This window comes from Dermacentor silvarum, chromosome 1 (assembly GCF_013339745.2).
Source record: "Dermacentor silvarum isolate Dsil-2018 chromosome 1, BIME_Dsil_1.4, whole genome shotgun sequence".
NCBI lineage: Eukaryota > Metazoa > Arthropoda > Arachnida > Ixodida > Ixodidae > Dermacentor > Dermacentor silvarum.
This window is the reverse complement of record NC_051154.1, coordinates 178,378,057-178,404,611: the sequence shown is the minus strand read 5'-3', so window position 1 is coordinate 178,404,611 and position 26,555 is coordinate 178,378,057. Positions and strand designations below refer to the sequence as shown.

At 45.9% G+C, this 26,555-nt stretch overlaps 1 protein-coding gene across 4 annotated transcripts in view; it reads left to right on the top strand.

Annotated features, from left to right (window-relative positions):
• LOC119436454 (copper-transporting ATPase 2-like) overlaps positions 1–26,555 on the top strand; it is a 135,434-nt gene that overhangs the window by 78,364 nt on the left and 30,515 nt on the right. For all 4 annotated transcript variants that reach the window (XM_049657908.1, XM_049657903.1, XM_049657897.1 and 1 more), the window contains one exon: positions 17,440–17,643. In XM_049657908.1, the coding sequence (XP_049513865.1) occupies positions 17,440–17,643 (204 nt within the window). The remainder of the gene's footprint in view (positions 1–17,439; positions 17,644–26,555) is intronic.

The window sequence follows — 26,555 nt, the reverse complement described above, 5'->3', positions numbered from 1 at the left end:
TCAAATTAGAAGGTCCTTCCAAAGCTGTGACGATCGTATGTCCGCTTGAACAAGGTTTTCGCGAACGAAATCAAATTCAAAGTGCCGGTTTAAGCCACTGCAATCTATAGCCCCGCGTGATCATCACCCGCCTGTGCGACACTGCAGGGGATCACCGCAATCGCTGCCGTTTTCTGTCGCCTGTGTCCGGTCGAAATGGCTACACCAATGAAGAAGTGTAAATTTCTCTCTCTCGAGGAGAAGGCACATACGATCGCCAAGGCCGAAAGCAGAAGGAAAAATCTCGCAGTTTCGCCCGCAAGGTGAAGCATCGGTTGCGATAGCAGATTAGTCGACAGCTATACGAACTAAAGATAGTGTTTTAATTGCCGTATGAACTTGTGAACATTCGCTTACTAACTAAATTACCAAGCACAGTGTCACGGGCGCACAGGTAAACATGAACACATCTCGCTCTATGACCGCGGAAACCCGGTTTCAACATGCTGGAATGAGAAGGTGCGATCGCAGCGAGCGAATTGACCTCCGTGCCGTCTCTCGCTTCAACGGGAACAAAACGTTGAAAGCACAGCGCACACGACTCTACCAGCACTAGTTGCACTTTGCCCCTATCGCAGATCGCTTTGAAGATGAGGCCCGCGCGGGCGCTCACTTTGTGCACGTCGCAAATTGCTTTCATGATAGCGGCCGCGCCGCAGCCGCTGTTGTCAACGAGATGCTAACGTCTCGTCCTCTGGGGAAAATGACTATCCGCTAGACACACCGACTCCAGCAACTGCTTTGAAAGTAATCGATCATTTTCGCCTCATCAGAAAAGTTAACATAACCCACGACAATTGCGATGGCTCTTTTAACGGACTCTGAGACTCGCGTAACGCCTTTGCTTGCCGTGAAGTGTAAGAAATCCAGGCTGACCGACTTCGGGAAATAAAACTTCCGGTAAGCGCAAGCTTGCCAAACTTGCTGACTTTATCATAAATATGCAGTGAAATTGTGATAATTCAAACCGCTTCATTGCGACGGTGCATGTGCCGCAAAATGAGTGTTTCGCGTTCGGCCGGGCACGCGCGTTGGGTTAGGCATCGGCTGTAATGTACGATAAATGCTGTAACAGCGGCGCGAAATGCATTCTCTCATGAAGTTGACACTTTATCGACTGCCTTTGGTACGTCTCAACCTTTGCCCCCCCCCGCCATCGCGAAGATTTCCCGGACGATGATTTCGGTTTCGTTCACGGCTTTGCTGTTTGGCGTACGTATATACATACCAATTTCGCGTTAACGAAGTTCCGCCACAACGAAATTTTTCATGTGTCCTGTGAATTTCGTTGTAGTGGGACTCAACTGTATATATATATATATTTGTGTGTATGTATCGATGCACTAATCTGTGCTAATCAATGTTTTACTTTGTTAAGGTGTTATTGTATTTTAATCTTTATGTCTGTATTTACTGTACTGCCCCCTTTACTGGGTCTGGTAAAACGTCTGCAGAGCTGACAGCGTGGCCCAGGAATTCGAGCTGTTTGTAGGCGAAGTGACATTTTTCAGATTTCAGCGTAAGGCCGGAAGACTTGATAGCACGCAGTACCACTTCTAGCCTACTAAGGTGGAATGCCCCACAAGGGCTCTGTAAGATACTTATAAATAAATAAATAAATACAGTAAATGTAGCCGCGTGAGTGGAAGACAAAGAAGTGTGAGCGGAGGCAATGAGAAAGAAAAAAAAATTACTCCATCTCCCGCTAAAGGGAACCATGTGTGGATGCGAAGCAGCGGGGAGATGGTTAGCTTGAGCAGGAGATGGTTTCGCAGCAGCGGCCCGAGCGCTCATCACGGCGCTGCACAGGAGAGAGAATGAGGCGCGCACACTCTGTCATTTTCATACGGCGGAACTACCGGGGCGCCCCCAGCAGAGTATGCAACTGTCGCACCACCTGTCGAGCGCGCCGCTCCGGATTCCTAGAGGAGAGAAAGGGGGGGAGCGTAGGAGAGGAGAGAGAGGGGGAGCGGACGCACATGCGCTGTGGGGGTGTGGCATGCGGGCGCCGCTCCGTAGAGTATTCCTAGAGGAGAGAAAGGGGGGAACGCTGCGTAGGAGAGGAGAGAGAGGGGGAGGGGACACGCATGTGCTGGTGGGTTGTGGGATGCAGGCGCCGCTCCGTAGAGTATTCCTAGAGGAGAGAAAGGGGGGGGGGGAGTGTAGGAGAGGAGAGAGAGAGGGAGGGGACGCACATGCGCTGGTGGGGTGTGGGACGCAGGCGCCGCTCCGTAGAGTATTCCTAGAGGAGAGAAAGGGGGGGGGGAGCGCAGGAGAGGAGAGAGAGGGGGAGGGGATGCGCATGCGCTGGTGGGGTGTGGGACGCAGGCGCCGCTCCGTACAGAATTCCTAGAGGAGAGAAAGGGGTTTGAGTGATTTGAGATGTGGTTCAAACCTGATGTGGTTTGAGAATCATGAAAAATTATTAACCACGTGAAAACGTTTCCTCCATGAGATAAAAGAATGCTTCGGTGATTTGGACGCGAAAAAGAAACGCGCAGAGCACACCCTGGCACAGAAAGCACAGCTACCAGGCGAGACTTGTACTACCTACATGGAGGATATTTTAAAATTGTGCAAGCAAGCCAACGCAAGAATGTCCGAAGAAGACAAAGTCAGGCACCTGCTCAAGGGCATAGCAGAGGATGTGTACAATTTCCTGATCAGCAAGGACAGTCTCGCTTCAGTGTCTGATGTCATGAAGCACTGTCGTACGTTCGAGGCACTGAAGATGCTCCGAATAAAAAGGTCTGGCCGATTTGTCAATGTTACTACTGTGGCCAGTATCAAAATGAGCTCTTCATTTGACCTCTTCAAATGAGCTCTTCATTTGGCGTCAACCATAAGACATCGCCCGCGAAGAGCTGTACAGCCACAACGAGACAGCACGTCGCCGGCCTGATGTCTCCGACACCTCCTTTTCGCAAGCCCCGGCGACTTCTCCACCATTGAATGTATGGCAACTATCAGTCAACGTTGCGGATTTATCAGAGTACCGACACGCGCCAGCATCGAGAGGAAACTACTCTTCAGATACCCGATTTGAACCTCGCTATCGTTGCGCCCGTTCCTCTGGTCGCCCCACGAGTCGCAGTGCTCCGCCTTACGACCCATTCATTCGTCCTAGGCGTGCTGAAGTGTCTGACTGTTCTGAAGACTACCGCAGAAGTCATCCACTTCCTACATGCTACATCTGTGGCGTTCTTGGTCACATATAGCGTTTTTGTCCTCATTGCCAAAGGTCTCGGTACGATCAACTTGCTGCCCCAGTGCCCAACACCCCAATGGCCTTCTATGGCGCAATCGCCTTCTAGCAGCAACTTTAGGCAAGGAAACTTCCAGAACCGCTCATCTGCCTCTGACCGTAGCGTGATGCCACCTCCTGTTCCTCAATTGCACCAGTCTTCTTCACCACGGCATCATTCAAGGTCACCACCGCCAGGAAAACTAAAGAGCGTGGCCAATGGAGGTGAGGTTGCTGGAGATTCGCTGCTGAAAGATATGCTTCCACCTGTATTTGCGTTAGTGGACACTGGTGCTGTTATTTCTGTGATGAGGTTTGTTTTTTAGAAGGTTATAGGATGCAAAGTGGTATTTCAATGGAACCAAGTGGCAACATATTGTGGCGTGAGTGGGGATTCGTTGCAGTCTGTTCGTTCTTGCTCTGCAAAAGTGTCCCTGGGTTGTCAAGTTCTCACGACTGAATTTACCATTCTTTACCGATCCTCACATGATGTTATATTAGGTATTGATTTCCTACAGATGTGTGGTGCCACAGTTGATTTCCGAACAAGGGAGATGTTCAAGGGAGATGTTCGTGAGTGGCGACATTTCTTATGAGCTCATGCAGGATGAGCTCGTCCAAGTGAGGATGGTGCATTTCATGTCTGTGAGGACTCTCTTGTGCCTGTTTTCTCAGCTGTGTGTGTTCTGGTGGGCTGCACTAGTACCAATCATCAGGCCTTCGATGCCACAGTAGAGCCTGTGCATTTACTATGCATAAAGAAGAATATTTTTCTACCACATTGTCTTGTGTCTGTGGCTCAGCATCGCTCTAAATTATGGAGTGTCTACCCTTCAGGTGAAAATTCAGTGGTACCTGCTGGCATGAAGCTTGCTTCCTTCAAAGAGCACAAGTCTACGCCGAGTCGCAATGCTCACAGATCTTCTGCATAAACAAGTTGAGGTTTGTTCAGAAGACTCAAGATTCTGCCTATGATCAGCAAGCCAATCAGCACAGACGAGCGCTGTACATTAGGGAACGTTCTAACTAAGCACTTAAGTATCTTCGACTTTGCCCAGGGGGTAACATGCCGTCCATTCCTGTGTCTTGAACCAAGCACAGAATTAACATGTGGTCGGTGCGGCCTGTTTGACATAAACCCTTTCGACTATCAATGTCAGAGTGCAACATTATCGACGAACAAGTTCACGATATGCTACAGAAAGGCGCAATCCAGGAATCATCCAGTCCGTGGGCTGCTCCAGTTATACTTGTGAAAAGAAAGATGGTACTTGTGCGGACTACCGCCGTCTCAATTTCATTACCAAAAAAAATGTTTACCATCTTCCAAGCATAGATGATGCATTGGACTGCCTTCATTCGGCGTTCTACTTTTCTTCTGTTGATTTACGATCGAGGTACTGGCAAATCCCAATGCACCCGAGGGACAAGCAAAAAATGGCATTTATATCCCCCCGAACGGCCTTTTTGAGTTCGTCACTGCAACATACCCACGACTTTCGAAACATTTATGGACACCATTCTTCAAGGCCTCAAATGGGATATTTGCATGTGTTACCTAGACAATGTTGTCATCTTTGGAAGCACTTTTGAAGAGCACAACTGGTGCCTGGAAGTTGTCTTAGATTGCATTGAACACGCCGGCCTAGTCCTGAATTCTAAGAAATGTCACTTCGATGAGCAACAGACATTGTGCGTTGGCTATCTTGTAGGCAAGGATGGTATCAGGCCTGACCCACAAAAGACAGCAGCTGTTAAAGAGTTCAAGCCTCTTTGGTCTGTTAAAGAGCTTCCTTGTTTCCTAGGCCTCTACTCTTATTTCCGCCAATTTATACCTGCTTTCATTATAGCTTTCATTGATTATGAAAAGTCATTTGATTCAATAAAGATACCAGCAGTCATAGGGGCATTGCATTCAGAGACAAGGAGTACGGGAGGCATATGTGAATATTTTAGCAAATATCTACAAAGATTCCACAGCTACCTTGATTCTCCACAAGAAAAGTAGAAAGTTGCCTATCAAGAAAGGGGTCGGGCAAGGAGACACAATCTCTCCGATGCTATTCACTGCATGCTTTGAAGAAGTATTCAAGCCATTAGAGTGGGAAAGCTTAGGAGGGAGGATCCGGCAACCTTCAGTTTGCAGATGACATATCCTATTCAGCAACAATGGGGACGAATTACAACAAATGATTGAGAACCTTAACCGAGAAAGTATAAGAGTGGGGTTGAAGATTAATATGCAGAAGACAAAGATAATGTTCAATAGCCTAGCAAGGGAACAAGAATTCAGAATCGCCAGTCAGCCTCTAGGTTTATGTTGGTCAACTACTCACAGGGGACCCTGATCATGAGAAGGAAATTTACAGAAGAATAAAATTGGGTTGGAGTGCATATGGCAGGCATTGCCAAATCCTGACTGGGAGCTTACCATTATCGTTGAAAAGAAAACTGTACAATCATTGCATTCTACCGGTGCTAACATATGGGGCAGAAACTTGGAGGTTAACAAAGAAACTCAAGAATAAGTTAAGGACTGCACAAAGAGCGATGGAACAAAAAATGTTAGGCCTGACGTTAAGAGACAGGAAGAAAGCAGTTTGGATCAGAGAGTAAACGGGGATAGCTGATATTTTAACTGACATTAAGAGAAAAAAAAAAAAAATGGAGCTGGGCAGGCCATGTAATGCGTAGGATGGATAACTGGATAACGGTGGACCATTAGAGTTACAGAATGGATACCAAGAGATAGGAAGTACAGTCGAGGACAGCAGAAAACTAGGTCGCAGGTAGAGGCCTTCGTCCTGCAGTGGACAAATATAGGCTGCTGCTGCTGCTGCTGCTGCTGATGATGATGATGATACCTGCTTTTGCTGATGTCGCCTATGTCTTCTGCATAAGGACACCACTTTTGATTGGACTCATGAGTGTGACGCTTCTTTTCATCAACTGAAGTTTCTACTGACGACGGGACCCATCCTTCAGCATTTCGACCCAGCCTCAGCGACAGAGATCCACACCGATGCGAGTGGCTTGCGCGTCGGTGGAGTCCTCGTTCAACGATGCGACTGGAAAGAGCACGTAATTGCTTATGCAAGTTGCACATTAAGTAAGCCTAGATGCAATTACACTGTTACTGAGCAAGAATGCCTAGCAGTCATTTCTGCTGGGCAATGTTTCTGCTCGTATGTGTATGGGCAGCCATTCACAGTCGTCACAGATCATCATTAATTGTGCTGGCTTGTCAACCTTCGTGATCCCTCTGGTCGTCTCACACGCTGGGCTCTACGTTTCCAGGAGTACAACTTCACAGTCTCATACAAGAGTAGTTGCCGACACTCTGATGCTGACTGCCTTTCGCGAATGCCGCGAAACACGACACTTATTGATCCGGATAACTTTGACCACCTGATTGCTTCTTTGGCACCAGCATTTCTTGATAAGGAGACTTTTGAGAAGGAGCAGCGAGAAGACTTCAGCTTAGAGCCGCTTTTCAACGCTGCGCGTGACTCCACAACAACCCGAGGCTTTTGTGTTCGTGATGGCTTCCTCTACAAAAGGAATTCCGCCACCACTGGTGCCCGCTTCCTTCTTGTAGTTGCAGAGAAGCTCTGCTCCGCTATTATGCTGGCCATGCACGACGATCCTACTTCTGGACATCTAATAGCAGCGCATACGTTTCATCGTGCCCAAGAACGGTTTTACTGGCCCTGAATGCAACGGTTGACTGATATGTATGTGGCCAGTTGTGCTCAGTGTCAGGCCCACAAGCATCTAACTACGATGCCAGCCGGACTCCTACAACCACTGACGCCTCCTAGCTTTCCTTTCGAGCATGTTGGAATTGATCTCATGGGTCCCTTTCACTGCTCATTGAAAGGAAACTGCTGGATCATCGCATTTGCCGACCATCTGACTCGGTACTGCGAGACGGCTGCTTTACCATCTGCCACCACCAGCCTAGTTTCCCTTTTTCTGCTGCACTCAGTCATTCTTCGTCATGGCCCTCCTCTAGTCATCATCAGCGACCGCAGCCACCACTTTATTGCAGATGTCGTAGAAGAGCGTCTTTTATTGTGTGCTTCTAGCTTTCACCACTTAACACCGTATCACCAGCAAACAAATGGGCTGACCGAGCTTACCAACCGCACACTGGTGAACGTGTTGTCCATGTACGTCACATTGGACCATAAAGATTGGGACATTTTGCCCTTTTTTCCAGCCTGTTTTTCCTCCTCTACGCTCATCCGCCGCACGAGCACCGCACCGCACGAGACAAAAGAGCACCGCACGAGACAAAAGATGATGATGATGAGTCGTATGTAGAGATGACGACGACGATATGCCCAAAATGTGCTCACACTAACTCCCCCCCCTTCAGGAAGCGGTCAGCAAGACTGCAAGCTAGAAAGGGTAGGTACGGCGAATGCAGGGTTTCAGGCGAGAGATGTGAACGATTTCTGTAGTGCGGTGGCGGCCGTCAGTAGCTGAGCTGACAGGAGTGACGCGGTAGTTAACAGCTGAAGTTCTTTGCAAAACGGTGTAGGGGCCGAGATATCGGTGAACAAATTTTTCACAGAGCCCCGGTGCGCGAACAGGTGTCCACAAAAGAACTTCATCGCCTGGGCGGAACGAAGGAACGCCACGCGTCGCATCATAGCGAATTTTCCTTTTGTCCTGAATGGTAGTGGTGTTGGCGCGGGCAATTTCACGGCAGCGGGCGATGCGAGCAGCAAATTCTTCAGGAAGAGACGTGGATGGAGCAGCAGGTGCTGAAAGAAGTGTAGTGTCCAAGACGAAAGATGGCTAATGACTTTACACAAAAAAAAAGGGACTGTAATTGGTTGTACGTTGGACGGCAATATTATACGCAAACGTCATGAAAGGTAGAATGGTGTCCCAGTTGGTGTGATCGGGTCGAACATACATTGACATCATGTCGGACAAAGTTTGATGAAAACGCTCTATAAGACCATTTGTTTGCGTATGGTACGCTGATATAGTCTTATGGGTGGTGTCAGAGGCCTGGAGGACTCCACGAAGCACATGCAAAAGGAACGTCTTGCCACGGTCACTCAGGAGGACACGAGGTGCGCCGTGGCGCAAAACGATAGCATGCACGAAAAACTCGGCGACTTCGGAGGCAGTACTAGAGCGAAGAGCAGCTGTCTCAGCGTACCGCGTTAGATGATCCACTGCGGTAACGATCCAGCAGTGACCAGCGGGCGTGAGTGGGAGGGGCCCATACAAGTCTATGCCCACAATTTTAAAGGGGGTGGACGGGCATGGTAGACGCTGCAGAGGACCGGCTGGAAGGGATGTCGAGCGTTTTCTGTGTTGGTATGACGCGCAGGAGCCAGCGTATTTGGCGACAGAAGTGGAAAGGCCCGGCCAGAAACAATGCGTTTTAATGCGGTCGTAGGTCTTATGAAAGCCTTAAGGGGCCAGCCGTCGCGTCGTCGTGAAATGCTTCTAATACTTGGAGTCGAAGTGAGCGAGGTATGACTGGTACCCATCGGTTATCGGAAGGATGGTAGATTGATCGAAATAACGCTCGACCTTGAAGCTTAAAACATGAAAGTTGTCGTCTTAAGCGACTGTTGGGGGGTCATGCCAAACCAGTAAGTCGATCGATCAGCGTACGGCAGTATTGGTCAGTGCGTTGAAGTGAGACGAGGTCAGTAGACAGAAGGAAGTCAACTGAGCCAACTGACTGTCCCGGGCTACTGGGCGTATGCTGAGGCGTGCTGCTAGATGGTGACGTGCAGGCCGAAGGTGAAGCATGGGCGTTTGGAGACAGCGGGCAGCGCGACAAAGCGTCGGCATCTTGATGTTGTTTGCTGGACCTATACGTGACAGTGAAGTCATATTCCTGCAAGCGCAGTACCCAACGGCGAGGCATCCAGACAAGTTTTTCAGGGATGACAACCAACAGAGAGCATGATCGTCGGTCACGACTGTGAAATGGCGGCCATAGAGATAGGGTCGAAATTTTTGTATTGACCACACGATGGCGAGGCATTCCTGTTCTGTAATTGTGTAGTTGCGCTCAGCAGGAGAAAGAACACGACTTGCATAAGCCACGACTTGCTCTTCAGACCTCTGATTCCGTTGCAGCAGGACAGCTCCAATTCCATGCCCACTGGCATCAGTGTGTAGAATAGTAGGGGCGGTTGCATCGAAATGACGGAGCACAGGTCCTGACGTGAGAAATCGTTTCAGGGTCTGGAAGGCAGCTTCACAGTCGTCCGACCACACAAAGGACGCGCTCGAAGTCAGAAGTTTGTGTAGAGGAGTGGCAATGGTGGCGAAGTCACGGACAAAGCGGCGGAAGTAGGACGCTAGTCCTAGAAAGCTGCGGAGTTCTTTAAGTGCGGTTGGGGGCGGAAATTGCAGCACTGCAGCGATTTTATCGGGATCAGGCTGGATGCCATGCTTACTGACGACATGGCCCAATACTTTAATGCTTCAGCTTGCAAAGCGATACTTTTTAGTATTCAGAGTGAGACCAGCCTTTGCTAGACATGCGAGAACTTGGTATAGACGTTATAGGTGCTGGGAGAAACTCGACGAAAAGATGACAATGTCGTCCAAGTAACAAAGGCAGGTCTTCCATTTTAAGCCACGGAGTACTGTATCTATCATACGCTCAAACGTAGCTGGTGCATTACACAGTCCAAAAGGTATCACGTTAAACTCGAAAAGGACATCAGGTGTAGCAAATGCAGTCTTTTCTTTATCCGGTTCATGCATTGGAATCTGCCAATATCAGGAGTGCAAGTCGAGGCTCGAGAAATACTCGGCACCTTGTAAGGTATCTAAAGCACCGTTGATACGAGGCATTGGATAAACATTCTTACGGGTAATTTTGTTTAGCACCCTATAATCGATGCAAAAGCGCACAGAACCATCCTTTTTTTTAACAAGCACAACAGGAGAAGACCAAGGGCTTGCTGAAGGCCTTATAATGTTGCGTGTCAGCATGTTGTTCACTTGTTCTTCTATAACTTTTCGCTCCGAAGGTGACACACGGTACGGGCGACGGCGAATGATGCGAGAGCCGTCTATTTCAATTCGATGAGTAGTTACAGTGGTCTGACCCAGGCCTTGCGAAGAGACGTCAAAACAAGCTTCATGCTTCATTAAAATGAAGTGCATTGGCCTGGGCCGAATTGAGATCTGCACTCAAGGTGGCCTTAATTGCACTAGTGTGGCCTTCTGCGGGCGTACAATGCGTGGAAGACGTGGCAGGCGAAACACTGACGACACATACCGGCGCAGCGTTGGCGAGCTTGGCGACAGTAGACCCTTTCGGCAGTAGCAGTGGCTCAGGAGTCGTATTAAAGGCTGTGAGGCTGGCATAGCCACTCGAGAACCGGACCAAGCAAGAAGCGATGGTGAGTCCTCGAGAAATGCAGCGCTGAGAAGGTACAACCAATGCATCTCCATCAACAATGTCTGTTGACTCAACGGTAAGGAAACGTTCTTCGTCTGGTGGGATAAGAAAATCCGCTGCTGCAATGAGGTTGGGACACGGGGAATCGAAAATAGGATAAGTCTCAGTGTCGCTGATGTGAATCCTTGGGTCGTGGCACGAAATTAGTGCAGAAGCAGCCAACAGGAAGTCCCATCCTAATATCACCTGATGAGCGCACGTCGAAAGCACCGCAAGTTGCACATGATGACGAATACCGTCTATCGGAGTGCGAGCTGTGCACTGTCCGGTAGAAAGATGGAAACATCATTGGCCCTACATAGGACCGGACCAACATACGGCGTTTGCACTTTTCGCAGACGGAAGCACAGTTCACGATGTATAACAGAAATAGCGGCTCCAGTATCTACAAGGGCGTCGACAGAAACACCTTCCACACAAACAGAGAGCAAATTGGCGGGGCGAGCAGGAGGAATTGGAACAGTCTGATATGATACAGTTTCTCCTCCAAAAACTGCAGCCTCTAGTTTTCCGAACGGGTGTCCACAACATGGGAAGCAGCACGCAAGGACGATGAGGAACGGCGGTAAAGTGAGGGAGAGCGACGCCGGGGTGCGCGGGATGCGTGAGCTATGTCCTGGGAAGGTGAAGGAGAGTGACCAGAAGAGGTTGCGTACGATCCGGGAACGTAGGAATCTAACTCTAGTGTCCTGTCTCGCTGAAAGGTTGCGTAGCCTCGCCTTTCACCTGGGTGACGCCCGGGAACGTAGGGGTCAAACCTAGGTGCGCTGTCTCGCTTAAAGGTAGCATAGCCCCGCCTTTCATCTTGCTGATGCCGACGGCAGTAGCGAGAAATGTGGCTGCGAATACCGCAGTAGAAACAAACAGGGCGCGATGACCGCCACGGAGAGTAGTACGACTGTGCAGGAGTATTCGCTGCCAGCGAAGCTAGGGGGTCGCGGTAAGCTTTGGCAGATGGAGACTGAACGGTCGAGAGAGGCCGGGAGGCAATTTTGGCATAACTTGGCAGACGAAATGGTGCAGTAGACGTGTCCATTTGGCCGTGTGTCATCGACGCCAGTTCATCCATCTTGATGATGTCACGCAGTCCAGGAGGAGCGGGGCAAACGGTTGCAAGCGTCGCAGGTCCAGAAAGATGTCCGTGAAGTTCCTCCCTGATGAAAGTACGTATCAGGGCTCTCAACTCAGCATCACCGTTGAGACGAGGGTCGCAAGAGGCGCGTGGCAGGCGAATAGACTGGAGCGTGTCTAGGCATTGGCATGCTGTGATAATATCACCAATGCAGTTTGGGCTCTGCATGATGAGAGCATTAAAGGCGACAGTGCTGATGCCTTTCAGTATGTGCTGAACGCGGTCAGCCTCCGCCATGTCACTCTATGCGCGGCGGCAGAGAGCGAGGACGTCCTCAATGTAGGATGTATAGGACTGGTCCTGTTCTTGGATGCGCGTTGCCAGCCTCTGTTTCATGACTTCGGAGCGTCCAGAGGACATGCCAAATATCTGGCGAAATTGCTGGGTGAATGATGGCCAGTCCGAAAAGTCACTTTCGTGGTTAAAAAACCATGTCTTCGCAACTTTGGTGAGGTAAAAAGCGACATACCACAATTTGTGGGTATCGTCCCAATGGTTGACATCACTGGCCCTGTTGTAGTGATCGAGCCAATCTTCCACATTACGCCGCGGATGCCGGCAAAGACGGGAGGATCTCGGTGTTTAGTGTTCACCGTCCAGGTAGGCCCAGCTGGCTGAGCAGAGGTGGGAGCAGCACTGGTGGATGGGTTGGGTTTTGCTGTCACCGTGTTAGGCGAGAGCAAACGACGACCGGACCGAAGCTCCAGGGGAATTGGGAAAGTGAGAGGATGTGGGAATCAAAGCACACTCCACCACTTGTGAGACATCGACCGATGCGATCCCTTTATTTCCGAGCAGCCGCCCGAGGCAGAGACGAAGCACCGCACGAGACAAAAGATGATGATGAGTCGTATGTACAAATGACGACGACGATGTGCACAAATAGCGCTCACACAAGATTATGAGTCGTATGTACAGATGACGACGACTATATGCCAAAAATGTGGCTCACAATATATATATATATATATATATATATATATAGCCACAATAATCAGCATCTTCAGTAACTCAGCTGCAAGTAAAGATCTGTGGATGCAAGGGAAGAACAAAGATGAGGAATGAGAAGCTGGAAGATGACGAAGAGTGCAGTATTAAAGTGTACAGGGTTTAGGTCGTTGTCGTGTCTCTATTGCAATATATATATATTGCAATAGAGACACGACAACAAGACACAAATAACTTGTATGTAGCACGTGTTGAGCAACCGAAAGATGGATCAGGAATGTTATGGCCTTCAATTTTCTGATTGATAATTTTGTTATGATTATAATATTTGAGAAATTAATTAATAATCATAACTAATTATGTCATTAGGCAGAATACAAAAAAAAATTCTGACTTGCTCCGAGCGATGGAAAACAACATTACCTTGGTTCTGTCCAGGTACATGGCACTTGCAGACTGGTCTAAAGTGTATAGTGAAAATGATCCGAATATTTCGTATGATACGTTTATTCAGATAATAAAGTCGTATTATGATGATGCTTTCCCATTACAACAAATAAGGACCTACAAGAAAGCTAGGAAGCCGTGGGTAACTCGAGAGATGTATAAAAGAATGCAGAAACGTGACAAATTATTTGATACATTTATTCGGCACAGGGATCCTGCTATACTAAGTGAATACAAGAAAATAAGAAACAAGTTGACTTCAGACCTTAAAAAAGCTAGAAAAGGGTATTATGAACATATGTTTTCCACGGTATCAAACAATCCAAAAAAATTATGGAATGCAGTTCGCAGGTTAAAAGGCACCCATTATAACACAAACCCGAATACTCTAACGTTTGGCGATACTCAATACAGTGAAACTTTCTTGGCCAATAAATTCAATGATCATTTTTTACTTGCTGGTGGGTCATCCCACTCTAGTGGTTCTTTACTGGCATCAAAAAAATTTCTAAACTACGAGTCCTCCAATTCCATTTTCCTATCACCTTGCACTGAAATGGAAGTGTTTTCCGTTCTTAAGGCTTTGAAAAAGGATACTGCAGAAGGGGCTGATGACATAAAAGCAGCACCAATCATATCTGTTGCTGATGCTGTCTCGGCTCCATTATGCCATATATGTAACAGTGCTTTCGTGAATGGCATCTTTCCGGATTCTATGAAAATTTCCAAAGTGATTGTATTGCATAAGGGAGGCTCTGTCGCTGATTTAAATAATTACAGACCGATCTCCATACTACCTCTCTTCTCGAAAGTGCTGGAATGACTCCTAAAGTGCAGACTAACCAAATTTCTAGATAAAAATCACGCCCTTGTGGACCAACAGTTTGGCTTCCGTGAACACAGGTCTACTGAAATGGCACTTGTTAAGATCAAAGAAAAACTCCTCAATAACATTGAGAACAAACTATATACGGTTGGTCTTTTCCTGGATATTAGAAAAGCTTTTCGACTCCATTGAACACACCATTCTATTTAATAAACTGTCATACTACGGAGTTCGCGGAGTGGCCCTAAAACTGATTCAAGATTACTTCACTACCAGACAGCAATACACATGTTATAATGGGTTTTGTTCACAGAAGATAGAAATTGCACTCGATGTCCCTCAAGGGTCAATTTTGGGTCCACTATTCTTTATTCTATACGTAAACGATATTGTAAACATAGCGCTCACTCCAGATATAGTCCTGTATGCTGACGACACAAGTTTGTTCTTTTTAGGTGACAGTCTACGTGTGCTAGAAATCGCAGCTAATAATTGGTTAGATCAACTTTTAGTTTGGTTATCAGCAAACCAGCTACAGTTAAATGTCACTAAAACTAAATATGTGGTTTTTAAGCCTAGAAGTAGGCCTGATGACTGTGCTATTTGTGTCAAGTTCAATAGTTGTGTAATCGAGAGGACTTCAGCTTTTAAATTTTTAGGTGTACTTTTTGATGAGAACCTGAGTTTTACACCTCATGTAACGAAGATTCATTCTAGTATTTGTAGGTCAATAGGCATATTGTTTAGGATTAGATACCTTGTTCCTATTTGGTTGAAACGCCGTCTGTATTATGCTTTAATTCAATCCCACCTTAGTTATTGCCTGTTGGTATGGGGGACCACATTCCAATCAAATTTGGATCGGCTGATATGTCTCCAGAAACGAGCAGTTCGCTGTGTTGAAAATTTTGGACCCCGTGATCACACGGCACCTTTTTTCTTGAAACATGGACTTTTAAAAATTAATCAACTATACGAACTTAAGCTCGCTATATACATAAGAGGCGAACTCGAGAAAAATTCACTAATTTTTTATCAAAACAACCTCTCAAGTTACACCCAATACAATTTCAGGCATGACCATATTAGAGTTCCATTTTGCAGGACCAACTACGGTAAAAAACAACTAGCATACTTAGTCCCATCCTTCGTAAATGCACACCCTAACATGATCACTATTGCGCAAAACTTCAGATCATTACACTGCTTTAAAAGTGCTATGAAAAAATATTTGCTTTCCCTTTCTGATTGAGATAGGGCTAATTGGTTTCTTGTGTGTTTTATGTATAATTATTTTAAGTCGGTTTCATATTGTGCTTGCATATATGTAAAACTTTTTTCGTATTCATACTACTCTGTTGGACCTAAGCTGTTACTACTTACAAAGTTGCACCATGATTCTTGTATTTAATTGCACGTATGTTTGTAATATATGCTATGTATGCGTAATCCATGCCATTGATATGTGTGTATACTATATTTTTTTATATATTACCTTACCGTTGAGCAGTGTATGGGTGACAGGACCTTCGTCAGGCAGACTATGTTCTGCCTTTAGCCTTGCCATCCAAGACCTTCATTGTGTCTGAATCAATGCTGAATAAATAAATAAATAAATAATAAATAAATAAATAAATAAATAAATAAATAAATAAATAAGTAAATAAGTAAATAAATAAATAAATAAATAAATAAATAAATAAATAAATAAATAAATATTTTAAAATTTTGGCTCAAGTTATGTGGGACACCCAGTTTCACACCTGGAACCTTCCCTCTGAAGATTGACCCACCAGCCAACTGCGCTACCATGACATTGACTAAACATGAGAATTAGGAACACCAATGGCTGATGGAAGTGCTCATCATGTGTGCTATGGTGCTTGAAGCTGTCATAAACCAGCACCAAGGTAAAAGTAAAAAAAAAGTTCAGCAGATCAATGGCACTGAAGAAGTACAAATGCCAAAAAAACTCAGGGTGAAGAAGTGCTGTACTGGATGCACATGGAGAAAAGGCGAAAGCCATGATTTTCTATAGGTACGCACAAAGCCCAACTTCAGATGGACAGTGATGTGCAGATTGTTCACACATTGCTTTACATGTTTGATACAAGGGATACTGTGCTGGACAGAATATTATCACAGCTAGCCATAGCTCTGACTGCTTCGCACTTTGGGTAGGACTACATTGTTTTTTCATTAAAAAACTTGGAGTACTTAAGCTTTGCCTTTAAGAGTGGAAAGTTATAGCATTCAAAGATCCTTGATTGTTTCTCATGCTTCTCGGCAACTGCAGCTTATGTAACCATAATGTTTACTGGGAAACGTTGGCGGCGAACACTATGCACGAAGGCGAGATTTCTGGCAGAAACACGGTCTCTTGCTGTGGGCCAATCTGCTGTTATTTTTGCAGTTTTAATATTTCAGTCTGAGAATATGTAACATAAGAGGCATGCGCTTCGGTGTTTTGTTTCATGATGTTTGTCGGCGGTCATTTTTAAAATTCCTAGGAATAACTTTGTAAAGAATGTAAGACAAGGTATGAGCAACTTAAGTGATTGAAGAACTTTAGTGCCGTATAGAATATATATACGGCAGTTTTCGCTTACGGGACACCAACGCCAGCTACAGCGCCGACACCGGCACCGGATTTTCTGCGACACGGGGCCCTTAACACTGTCACGTTAAAATGCAGTTGTATAGTGTGCACTCATCTATGTCTGCTCCCTGTCCTCCCTTTTGCATTGCTAGTCCCTCACTTGATGTGTACCAACTGGCTCAGTTCAATACCATTTTGAAGTGAAGGTAATTACAAAGCAGGTTTATTATAATTAAACATCCATTAATTTGACTCTGGTTTGTGGGGAATACGTAATACTCAAGCACTGACCAGCAAGCCACCAGCCATGGCTGAAACATTCTGCTTTCTGTGTTGCCGTGTTGGGTCTGTTACAAATCTCTGACACGCTGTAGTCCCACAGATTATTAGTGTCACTGCTTATTTCAACGGTCTACAAGTGTAAATATACTTTGTCATTGCTTTATATTGCCTCCTCCTCTTAAATGTGTGCAAGGTTCTAATTAATTTTTTGTGATGATGTTGGGTACTGGTAGTTGACTGTATTAGGGATGAATTTTCATTTAACATATTCACAATTTATGTTGAACTGAGTATTTAGTTGGATGTTAAATTAGTAATTAATGTGTTATTATTAGCATTCAAAAAGCAGGTGGTGAAAAATAATTTATATGTTCTTTTTTCCAATTGTGTTCTTTTGATGAACACAAAAGCAGCAATTTTCGAATAACACTTGTGCCCTGGCATTAAGTGCTTCTATATGTTGCAGGTTGGCATTGATGAAGTGTTTGCTCAAGTTTTGCCCTCACACAAAGCAGAGAAAATCCAAGACTTGCAGAATAAAGGTTTCAAAGTCGCCATGGTTGGGGATGGCATCAACGACTCACCTGCCTTAGTTAAGGCTGATGTTGGCATCGCCCTCTCCGACGGCACTGATGTGGCAATTGAAGCTGCAGACTTGGTCTTGATTCGGGTAAGAAGTGTGAAAACTGACGTTTATGCAAAAGGAGATTTGCTTTCTCTAATTTCATTGTGCCATATGAAGATTGGTCATGTTTGCCTGCTATATTATACCATAAATACTCGGGTGCCATTTCTCATTGCATTGCATGTGCTATGTTGTCTTGCAAGACACCATGTTGTGTCGGGTAGTATTGCATCTGAATTTTGTATTTATAAATGCTCAAATGTTTAAGTGAGCATTTTGATGCGGCCCCTAGAGGATGTCATTTACAAGAAAGCTTTCCAGTGATGTGCAGCTATGTGAACGCTTAACCAGCTGTGCTAAGACGATGACCATGCTTGGCTCCATCCTGATGCCTTTGGCCAAAATTGGGCGTTTTGGACCACACCAACACTGAAATGCTTTTACCATGGTTCGGAGAGAAAATATTGCATATAAACAGTCCCAATGCTCACTTGAGTCTAATTTGCACCATTGATGTAGCAAAGAAAAAAAGCTTTTGATGGGGTGCCAATTCTTAAGTACATTTCCTTGCAGATGCTGTGCTATTAAAATTTAGAAACCAGCATAATAAAGACGAGGATGGAGATGACAAAGGCGATGAAACAAGCTTTGGATTTACAAATGTTGGTTTATTTGGCAGAAACTGAGGGCGTGCTAACATATGACACATGTGCCAGACTATTCCAATAGTGTCCGACTTAAAATTTTGTGCATTGCTCGTGTATTTGCATTCTATATCAACGAGCATAACAGATGACTGGATGGGACATTGTCCCAACATGTGCTTTTTCATCCTGTGTACTTCAGAAGCTTGCATTCCAGGGTCATCCTTTCCTTTCCCATCACATGCACGTAATTAGAATCGGGGGTAGAGCCGCACTCGCAACATTGAAAGGGTAAATGGTCACCGATGTTCATGGGCAGCTAATAGTGATATTCAAACATCCTGTCATTAAATACACCAACTGGCCTTGCTTATGTTTTATTGTGGAGTCACTCTTGAACTTGCTTTGTTTTTTTTTTGTTTTTTTGTTTTTGATACAGTCACATAAGCCAAAAAGATTGCTTTGTGCTGAAAACAGGAGAATGATATTGTTTGTGTCTTTTTATTACTTAAGGTTATGTGAAAATGCATGTAAATAAGGGATGACTTTCTTTTTCTTTGGTTTTGTGGCCAGCTCGTCGGACTTATCGTTGCCTACCTTGTTCTTTTTCACAACTGACTGAGCTACTGCTACTATTACAGCTATTAGATACTCAGTGACCTTCAGGCAACCTACCTGCTGCTCAAAGCTGCATTTATTGAGTGAATGCAGCTGTTTTTCAAAGCACTAGTCAAGTACAACATGACAGCATCCCTCTTAATGAGCTTAGTATGCTACAATGCGAAAGGGAGGAGGCCTTCCTTTGTACCCTGTGCAAACATGCAAACAGCATACATGGCTTTCATTTCTAAATGTTAACTGCATATAAAAAAACCGAATGGTATTGTCACAGTGTTTCTCTATTGTAATGTGAAGGGGACAGTCTACCGTTTTCAAGGACTTTTCATTTTGTAGCGCAATGAAAAACCTACCATTCAAAGCGTCTAAAAAGTGGCTTCTCTAGAAAGTGAGTAGAAATTTTTCAAACAAAATTTTTCTATCTGCATAGTCTCTACTTAAAACTGTGTATGGACATCGACAACGCTGATTACTGGACGCGATGTGAATCTCAGAGGTCTTGCATCAGTGCACCACTCTGTTCACTGTGACTCCATTAATTTGCACAAGGCAGTGCCACTTTTCAACATGGGCTAGCTGAAAACGAAAATTACTCTTCCACAAAAAGAAAAGTTAGCAGAAGAGCATAAAATGTAATTTAATATAATACAATATTGTATACAGGCAAAATAACATTGCCTGCACAGTTTTTTGGTTATCGGAGGGTATACAGATTGGTTGCACTGTTTCACCTCAGGGCAGCACCACATGTCATTCTTGCGCCATTTTCAGAACCAAATTAAAAATATATTTTCTTGTTTATAAGATGAAAGCATTGTTTCCATCAATATGACACACAGTCTTCTCATTCCCACCACAATCCAGACATGTTTTGAGCAGTAGACAGTCCCTTTAAGGTTTGGGGGTGCAGGACCTAAAAACACTTAAAATCTGCCCTGCTACAGTGGAAAGGCTGTCGTATCAACACTACTGTTAAAAGCAAAAAAAATTGTCAGCATATCTACGCACTTCAAAAACATTAAAATCATTCTTTTCATCAAGGTTTTAAATGCGTAAGCATTTCTATGCCTACCCAACGAGGAAACCCGCCTGTCTCTCCGTCAGTCCTTCATGTAAGGCGATTGCTTTCAAGATAGGGTCCACAGCAGCGAGCCTATCGTTTTAACGCGAACTAAGCGTTGTCCTCATTGCAGATTGCTTTCAAGATGGGGCCCGCGTCTCTTGCTTCAGCACGAACTAAGCGGTGAGAACATGGCGAACACGAAGCTATCGGCACTCGCCGCACTCTGTCCCCATTGTAAATCGCTTTCAAGATAGGGCCCACGCGGCCATGTCATACGCCGTCACTGGAGAACGGTTGATCATGCTTCGTAATGTTTCGATGCAGATGAATAAGGCGCTAAGGAGCGATAATGGCTTATAATGATCGGAACGTCAGCAGTGCACCTAGCGCCGCCAGCTGCAGTAGTTTGCTTGCACCATCAATTCACCTTGCGCCGCCGTCCGCAGCAGTTCATGTCGTAGCAGCGCTGTCGTTTATACTGCTCGGATCAAGTTTCATAACACTGATAATGACACTGGTCTGTGTGGAGATGAGCAAGTGACACAATGCTTACGCATACTTAGACAACTCCCAGAGGAGTTTCTGCGTGAATTTTTTTTATTCAACCCTTTGAGGGTCATCTCCGTACAAGTATGGCGCCATAAACAAATCCCAAGGGGTCACGACCATACATGTACACCGGTGATGGAACATTTAAAAGAAACAAGGTTTTTTAGAATGAAACATTGCCTAGCCGTTGCACTTATGGTGCTAGAACCTTTGATGACTTCAAAAAAAAATTATTTCCTGCTGCCCCTCAGCTTCCACCAAAACTGATCTTTTGCTTCGCTCTATGATGGCTGCCACCTAGCTTCACCTAGTTTACTGCTACGTACTCACGCCCACACTTGCACACTTTATAATCGACATTCTCGCGTGTGTTGTTTTGAGTCCTGGGATTGGGAAAAGTGATTACTGTCTCGTTTTTAACAACGGAGCTGTTTAAGCCGGCCGTAAGTGTGCCGCCTGCCACTGCGTTACTAGCAACCACCTCATGGAGCGTCGCGCGCTATGCTCGGGGAGAAAAAGAGAAAGTGAGAGAGAAACTAATTGTAGCAGCACCAACGAGGCAACGCTCAGAGGTGCTGCCGATGCCATTCGCGCTTCTCCATTTCCCCGCATTAGCGCCAAACACTCGCGGTGTCCATGACTGCAGCAGGCGCCTGTAGTGGTGGCTTGGCCGAGCTCCCACCAGTTGCGCGCTACTGTGCATGTGCCGTGATGTCATCCCGGCGTGTCGTCTGCTGCGCGCCGCCCGTGCACTGTGCATAGCTTTCGCCCCACTTCCACTACGTGTGCTCGGACTGCAAGTGCTTCGCGAGGCATTCCCCGATGCCATGGACCACTGAGGAAATGCTTATACACTTCGTATAACTTAGCATCACTTGGCATTACTTCGTATAACTTAGCATCACTTCGTATAGTCAGGACCAGCTAGGAGCCGATCAGCTCCACTGTGTCTTTAGCCTTGCGCCACTAGTGCAAGCTACCGCGATTTTTTTATCACTCAAAGCGTTACCGTGATGTGCTTACCTTCATGGCTCTCCCATAGGCATTTGATTACTTTGTTTACATGTGGGCATGCGCAAACCTGTGATACTGCTGCGCATGTGTCTCTTTTTGTGAAACCCACAAGAACTGATAGAATTTCGTCTAGCAAACGAACAATTGATTACTGCAAATTTTTCGCTCGCTGGTTTTTCTGGTAGGTACGCTCCACTGCATGCTTAAAAAAAGATACTGCACCAAAGACAGACAAGGACGTCCTTGTCTGTCTTTGGCGCAGTATCTTTTCTTAAACCAACTCACCCAGCAACAAGTTTTATTGATCCACTGCATCTGTTTGCTTGTAGGCACTGACATGCGATGCCTTGCTTTCACTATGGGCACATGTCCTGGGGCCATATTCTCTAATGATGTACTTTATTTTCCATTCATCTGGCCCTTCATCCTTGGTTCGGACGTTGCTTCGTGGTCACCACACTGCTGTCTTTGCTGGGTTCGCCCCCTCGGAACGGCACGTGATAAAAGTAGAAAAGGAAATGGAACGTTTCAAAATACGGGCCTTAGTGGTGTAAAACCAATTCAAAACATAAAAATGAGTTCTGTGAATGTTATTACACCTGTAAAACAATTTTGCAAGTTCTCCCATGTATTCAACAATAAACCACGTATAAAATTGCACCCCCTAAAAAAAATTGGAGCGTTATTGGCAGCCAAAACAATTATTTGCTTGTTTTTTCTCGCAGTAAGTTGCTCTGAAGAATTTAAATCTGCAATAAAAAATGTGACCCCAGGGGAATGCTTTTTCCGAAAAAATATGACCCTCAAAGGGTTAAATTTTCATCAAATCTGAATAAAAAATTTTGGCAGCTTCACACTAGTGGTGCGAAGTCTGAGCAAACAGCAAAGCTGGTGGCCCTTCCCTAGCTTTAACTTGGCTTTTCTAGGATTTAGGTGGCGGTGTTAGGGAAATTCTGGATCGGTGTGAAGTCTAGTCACTCTTGAGTGGCAGTGCGGTGCTTTTCGCGCTGCTCTCCTCATCTTCGGGCGTGACGATCTTCTTCGGACGACCTATGTGCTCTGTGCTAACTCACGAGGCAAAGTGTGTCTCCAAGCCTTGACGACGCGGAGCTATATACCCTGGAGTGACGTCATTGCCAAGCTTCACCCCCGCACGGCTGTGGGGAGAAGCTATGCAGAGCTATGGTGGAGGAGTGAGCGGCGCTGCTGCGGAGGTTAAGGAGAGCGGCGGCGGGGAGTGGCGGTGGGGGAGCTACGGGGAGCTGCGGTGGGGCAAGGAGATGGCGGCGCAGGTGGGGCGAGGAGGTGGTGCTCTGTTGCTAGGCGACGCCCATAACGTCATCGCCAGGCGGAGGAGTTTTCTGCATACACCACCGGACTACCTCTAGCTTAAACAGCTTCATTGTTAAAAATGTTAGACAGAACCGATGCAATACCCAGACCTATAGAGATGCGTTGCTTTCTAAGCAATAGCCTTCCTTAAAGGTACAATGAAGAGGAATATGCCAAGTTAAGCTGGTGTTAATAAATTACACTTCTCCAGTAGCAAAACCGCCACTCTTGTAATGAGGGTAGCCTTGGTAAGCCAGGAAAGATGCAAAAAGTATGGGTGGTGCCACTGCCCTGAAGCAACTCGCCTTGATGTCTCTTGGATTTTGATAGCACATGCTCAGACATAGCTAATTGTTTATTGGTTTATTGCACCAGTTATTATTATTGATTAAATGCTATTGGCACAGAAAGTTTGCAGCTTCCCGGTTACAGTTTGAAGCACCTTTTTCGCAACTGAGTCAATGTGAGAATCGGATGTCATGTTTATTTCTACTCTTTTCCTACTACTTAAATAGAAGATCCTCGTGACAGACTTCCCAGATCTTTATAATATCACATGAGTGTTGACTACACTACATGTCAGTATTTTAAAGCAACAACGAGGTGGTGCCTATACAACAAGAGTATATGCAAGGCACAAAGCACTCTTCAATGAGAGTACATGCTGTGCTGTTGTCTTTCGGTGAACACATGCCCTGCCACAGTACTTGCGTAGCTTTGTTTACAAAAAGCTGGCGTGAAGTAGAACATGGGCATAACTAAGATGTGCTATCTGCAGTGTATGTGTCACATTTATTTTGTATTACTAAAGCCCATGTATGTGGTAGGGAATTAAGATTAAAAAAAAAAGCTTATTAATTTGGCTGTTTAACCTTTGTGGAAGTTACCTCCCATTCTAGCACTCATTGGAATTACTAAACACACTGACAATGTGACCTGCATTTTGGTATAAATAAAGTGGCACCTTAAACTTTTGCAGTTACATGCAGCGATGTTCTTACTCCACCTCCACCCCCCCCTCTTCAGAAAAAAAAGAAATATGTTTCTTGATTTGCTGGTCTCTGCATGCATTCATTCTACCTAATGCAGCTGCATGCATTTTCAGCTTTCCTGATACAGTATAGACCACTTATAACGTAACCGCTTATAGTGCAGGACCGGATATAGTGCGGTCTTTTCAGACTCCCGTTAATTTTCCCATAGCACTCCATGTATACACATATCGCTTATAGTGCAGTTGCGGGAAACGAAATGCCGGTTACAGTGCGGCTGCCTGGGAGTACGGAAGTCAGCGGAGACGGCGAACGCTCCCCTCAAACGGGCGCCCCAAGGAGTGCTCGAGGAAGAAAGAGAGATGAAGTGGAGGAGAAGGGCACGTGGTGTGAACGAACAGCCAGTGAGGCTGAAACCAGAATCTTGAGTGCGAGTCTTGAAATATCACGGCGCGCATAGCGAGCGAGCGCCACGAAACTGCCAACGCCGACCAACGCTCGCTTCACGATAATGGCAGTTAACGAAACTTCAGGGAGCAGGCGGCACCGGCACATCATGGCGAAGGGCGCACGCGGCGACCGTGGAATGTGAGGGAGGAGGGCGGCAGGGAAGCAGATTTCGCCTCTGCAACTCCGCCGCTTCAGTGGCTCCCCTCGCCTCCTTCGTAGCTCTTTCACTTTCTACTGTCACCGTGCGCGCCCGCTGCTATGCAGGCGCCGCCGCTCCAGCCAACCTGGCGCCAGCTCCCCGAAGTTTTGTTTTCTGCCGTTATCGGGAAGCGGGTGTTTGCCGGTGCGGACAGTTTCGTTGGCTGGCCTGGGACAGCGCCGCTGCTTCCCTCTGCGCCGTAGCTGCAGCGTGCAAAGTCAACACGTGACTAGAAAGTAAAGGAAGCATAAAGGAGAAAGAAGGGTTCACTGCCATTTTCTACGCGTGGTTACGGTAGCTTGGCTGAGACGTCGGCACGTACACGCATGTTCCGGCGCAACGCAGAATCGGCGACCTTGCCAAGAGAGGGTGAAATTTTAGCCACGTTTTTTTTTTCTTTCTTTTTTTTTGTTTTGTTCGCGCGCGACATTGAGGGGTCTCTGCTAAGCTTTTACTCTATGGCAGTGCCGGAACAATGCCAGTCGGAGGCGCCGCTGCGTGATTTGGTTCGAATTAATGAGATTCGACTGTAAATTGAATGCAAACATTCTAGCCGCATTCCTCGACTGTCGCATACGCGTGGCGGCTCGGTGCACATGTTTTGCATATGTGCGAGCCTTGAAAATTGTTGCTTTGGTTATAGTGCGGTGCCGCTTATAGTGCGGATATTCGCGACTCCGGCGACTTACGTTATAAGCGGTCTACACTGTACATTAAAAAAAGTCGCAGTTTCACCCAAAAGGTGATGCATTGACAGCGATAGCTAAGTGTTAGATTATTACACGAAGTCAGGTGTTCATAGTAGTCAGCATAAACTGCAATAAACATTCACTTACTTACCTAAATAAGATGGTGTTACACACCCAGAGATACACCTGAAGCGAATTCACTCGATGACCATGAGCATTCACGGTCACAATGCTGGCTCGATCAGGCGCGCCGGCTGCGGGGTGTGTGCGTGCTTGTCCCAAAGCTATCATTCCGTGCTGCCATTTCCTTTACCATTTCAACTGTGCCACACCTCCAAAATTGGCAGATCATGTGACCACTATGTGACCTCGAATAGTGGGTATGCGGGAAGACAGTGTAAATCAAGCCACCAGCCTCCTTGGCTCGCCCTTTACACTGGTACCCACCACAAATCATGTGACATTCAACACCCTATGAGCAGGCTGCATATGCGCTTGACCACGTGGGCAGAGCGAGCTCAGTGGGCTGGGTTACATATGCACTGTTAAACCCGGGACAGCACAGTGTCAATGGCAGCATTGACGGTGAGAACGTGTCTCGAGTGTCCGTATAATTGTTACTATCGCAATAAAAGTGGCAACCTTCATTTAAAAAAAAGAGAAGGAAAAGTAGCAGCAATGATTGCCAATACCTACTAGTAGCTGTATGATTTTACTATGTGTTCTAAGGGGCTGACATGCTGTGTGGTCAATGCTTGCGCTATTTTAAAAATCTGAAAGGCTGTATCTTCCAATCATGTTCTATGCTAGTGAAATTTAATTGATGGAACGAGATGAAATATGAAAAGACTGGAAGACCTAACCAGTTGTTCATAATTCTTCATTCTTCATTCTTCTTTTTTGTATTTCTATGCTTTAGCATGCTTAACAAGCGAGATGCATCAACAAGGCTAATTTTTTGCTTTGAAGCCCTGAAGCTTCTTTATGATTATTATTATTAACAGAAAAAGTGGTGCTCCAAAGCCGAGAAGAGCAGGAAGCACAGTCTCTCTCAATCTCCTGGGCTTCCTAAAAAATTTCACTGCCCATGCACGCCGTACAGATGGTAAACCAGTGAAGCTGAAATGTGCGGCCCTGGTATGAGCCACACATGACTTCTTTCTTTCTTTCGTTCCTTCTTTCCTTCCTTCCTTCCTTCCTTCTTTCTCTCTTGTCCCTGGCTCATACTCACATATCCAATGCCGGTATGCGCTACACGTGATTTTATTATTGTTAATCGTGGCGTAACTTACGAGCATGTGGTGTTATTGATGTCATGACCTATCAGTCATGTTAGTCATACATTTGTACCCTTCCATGCCCAATTTTGTTACCGTATTTTCTCACATATAACCCGCACCAAAAATT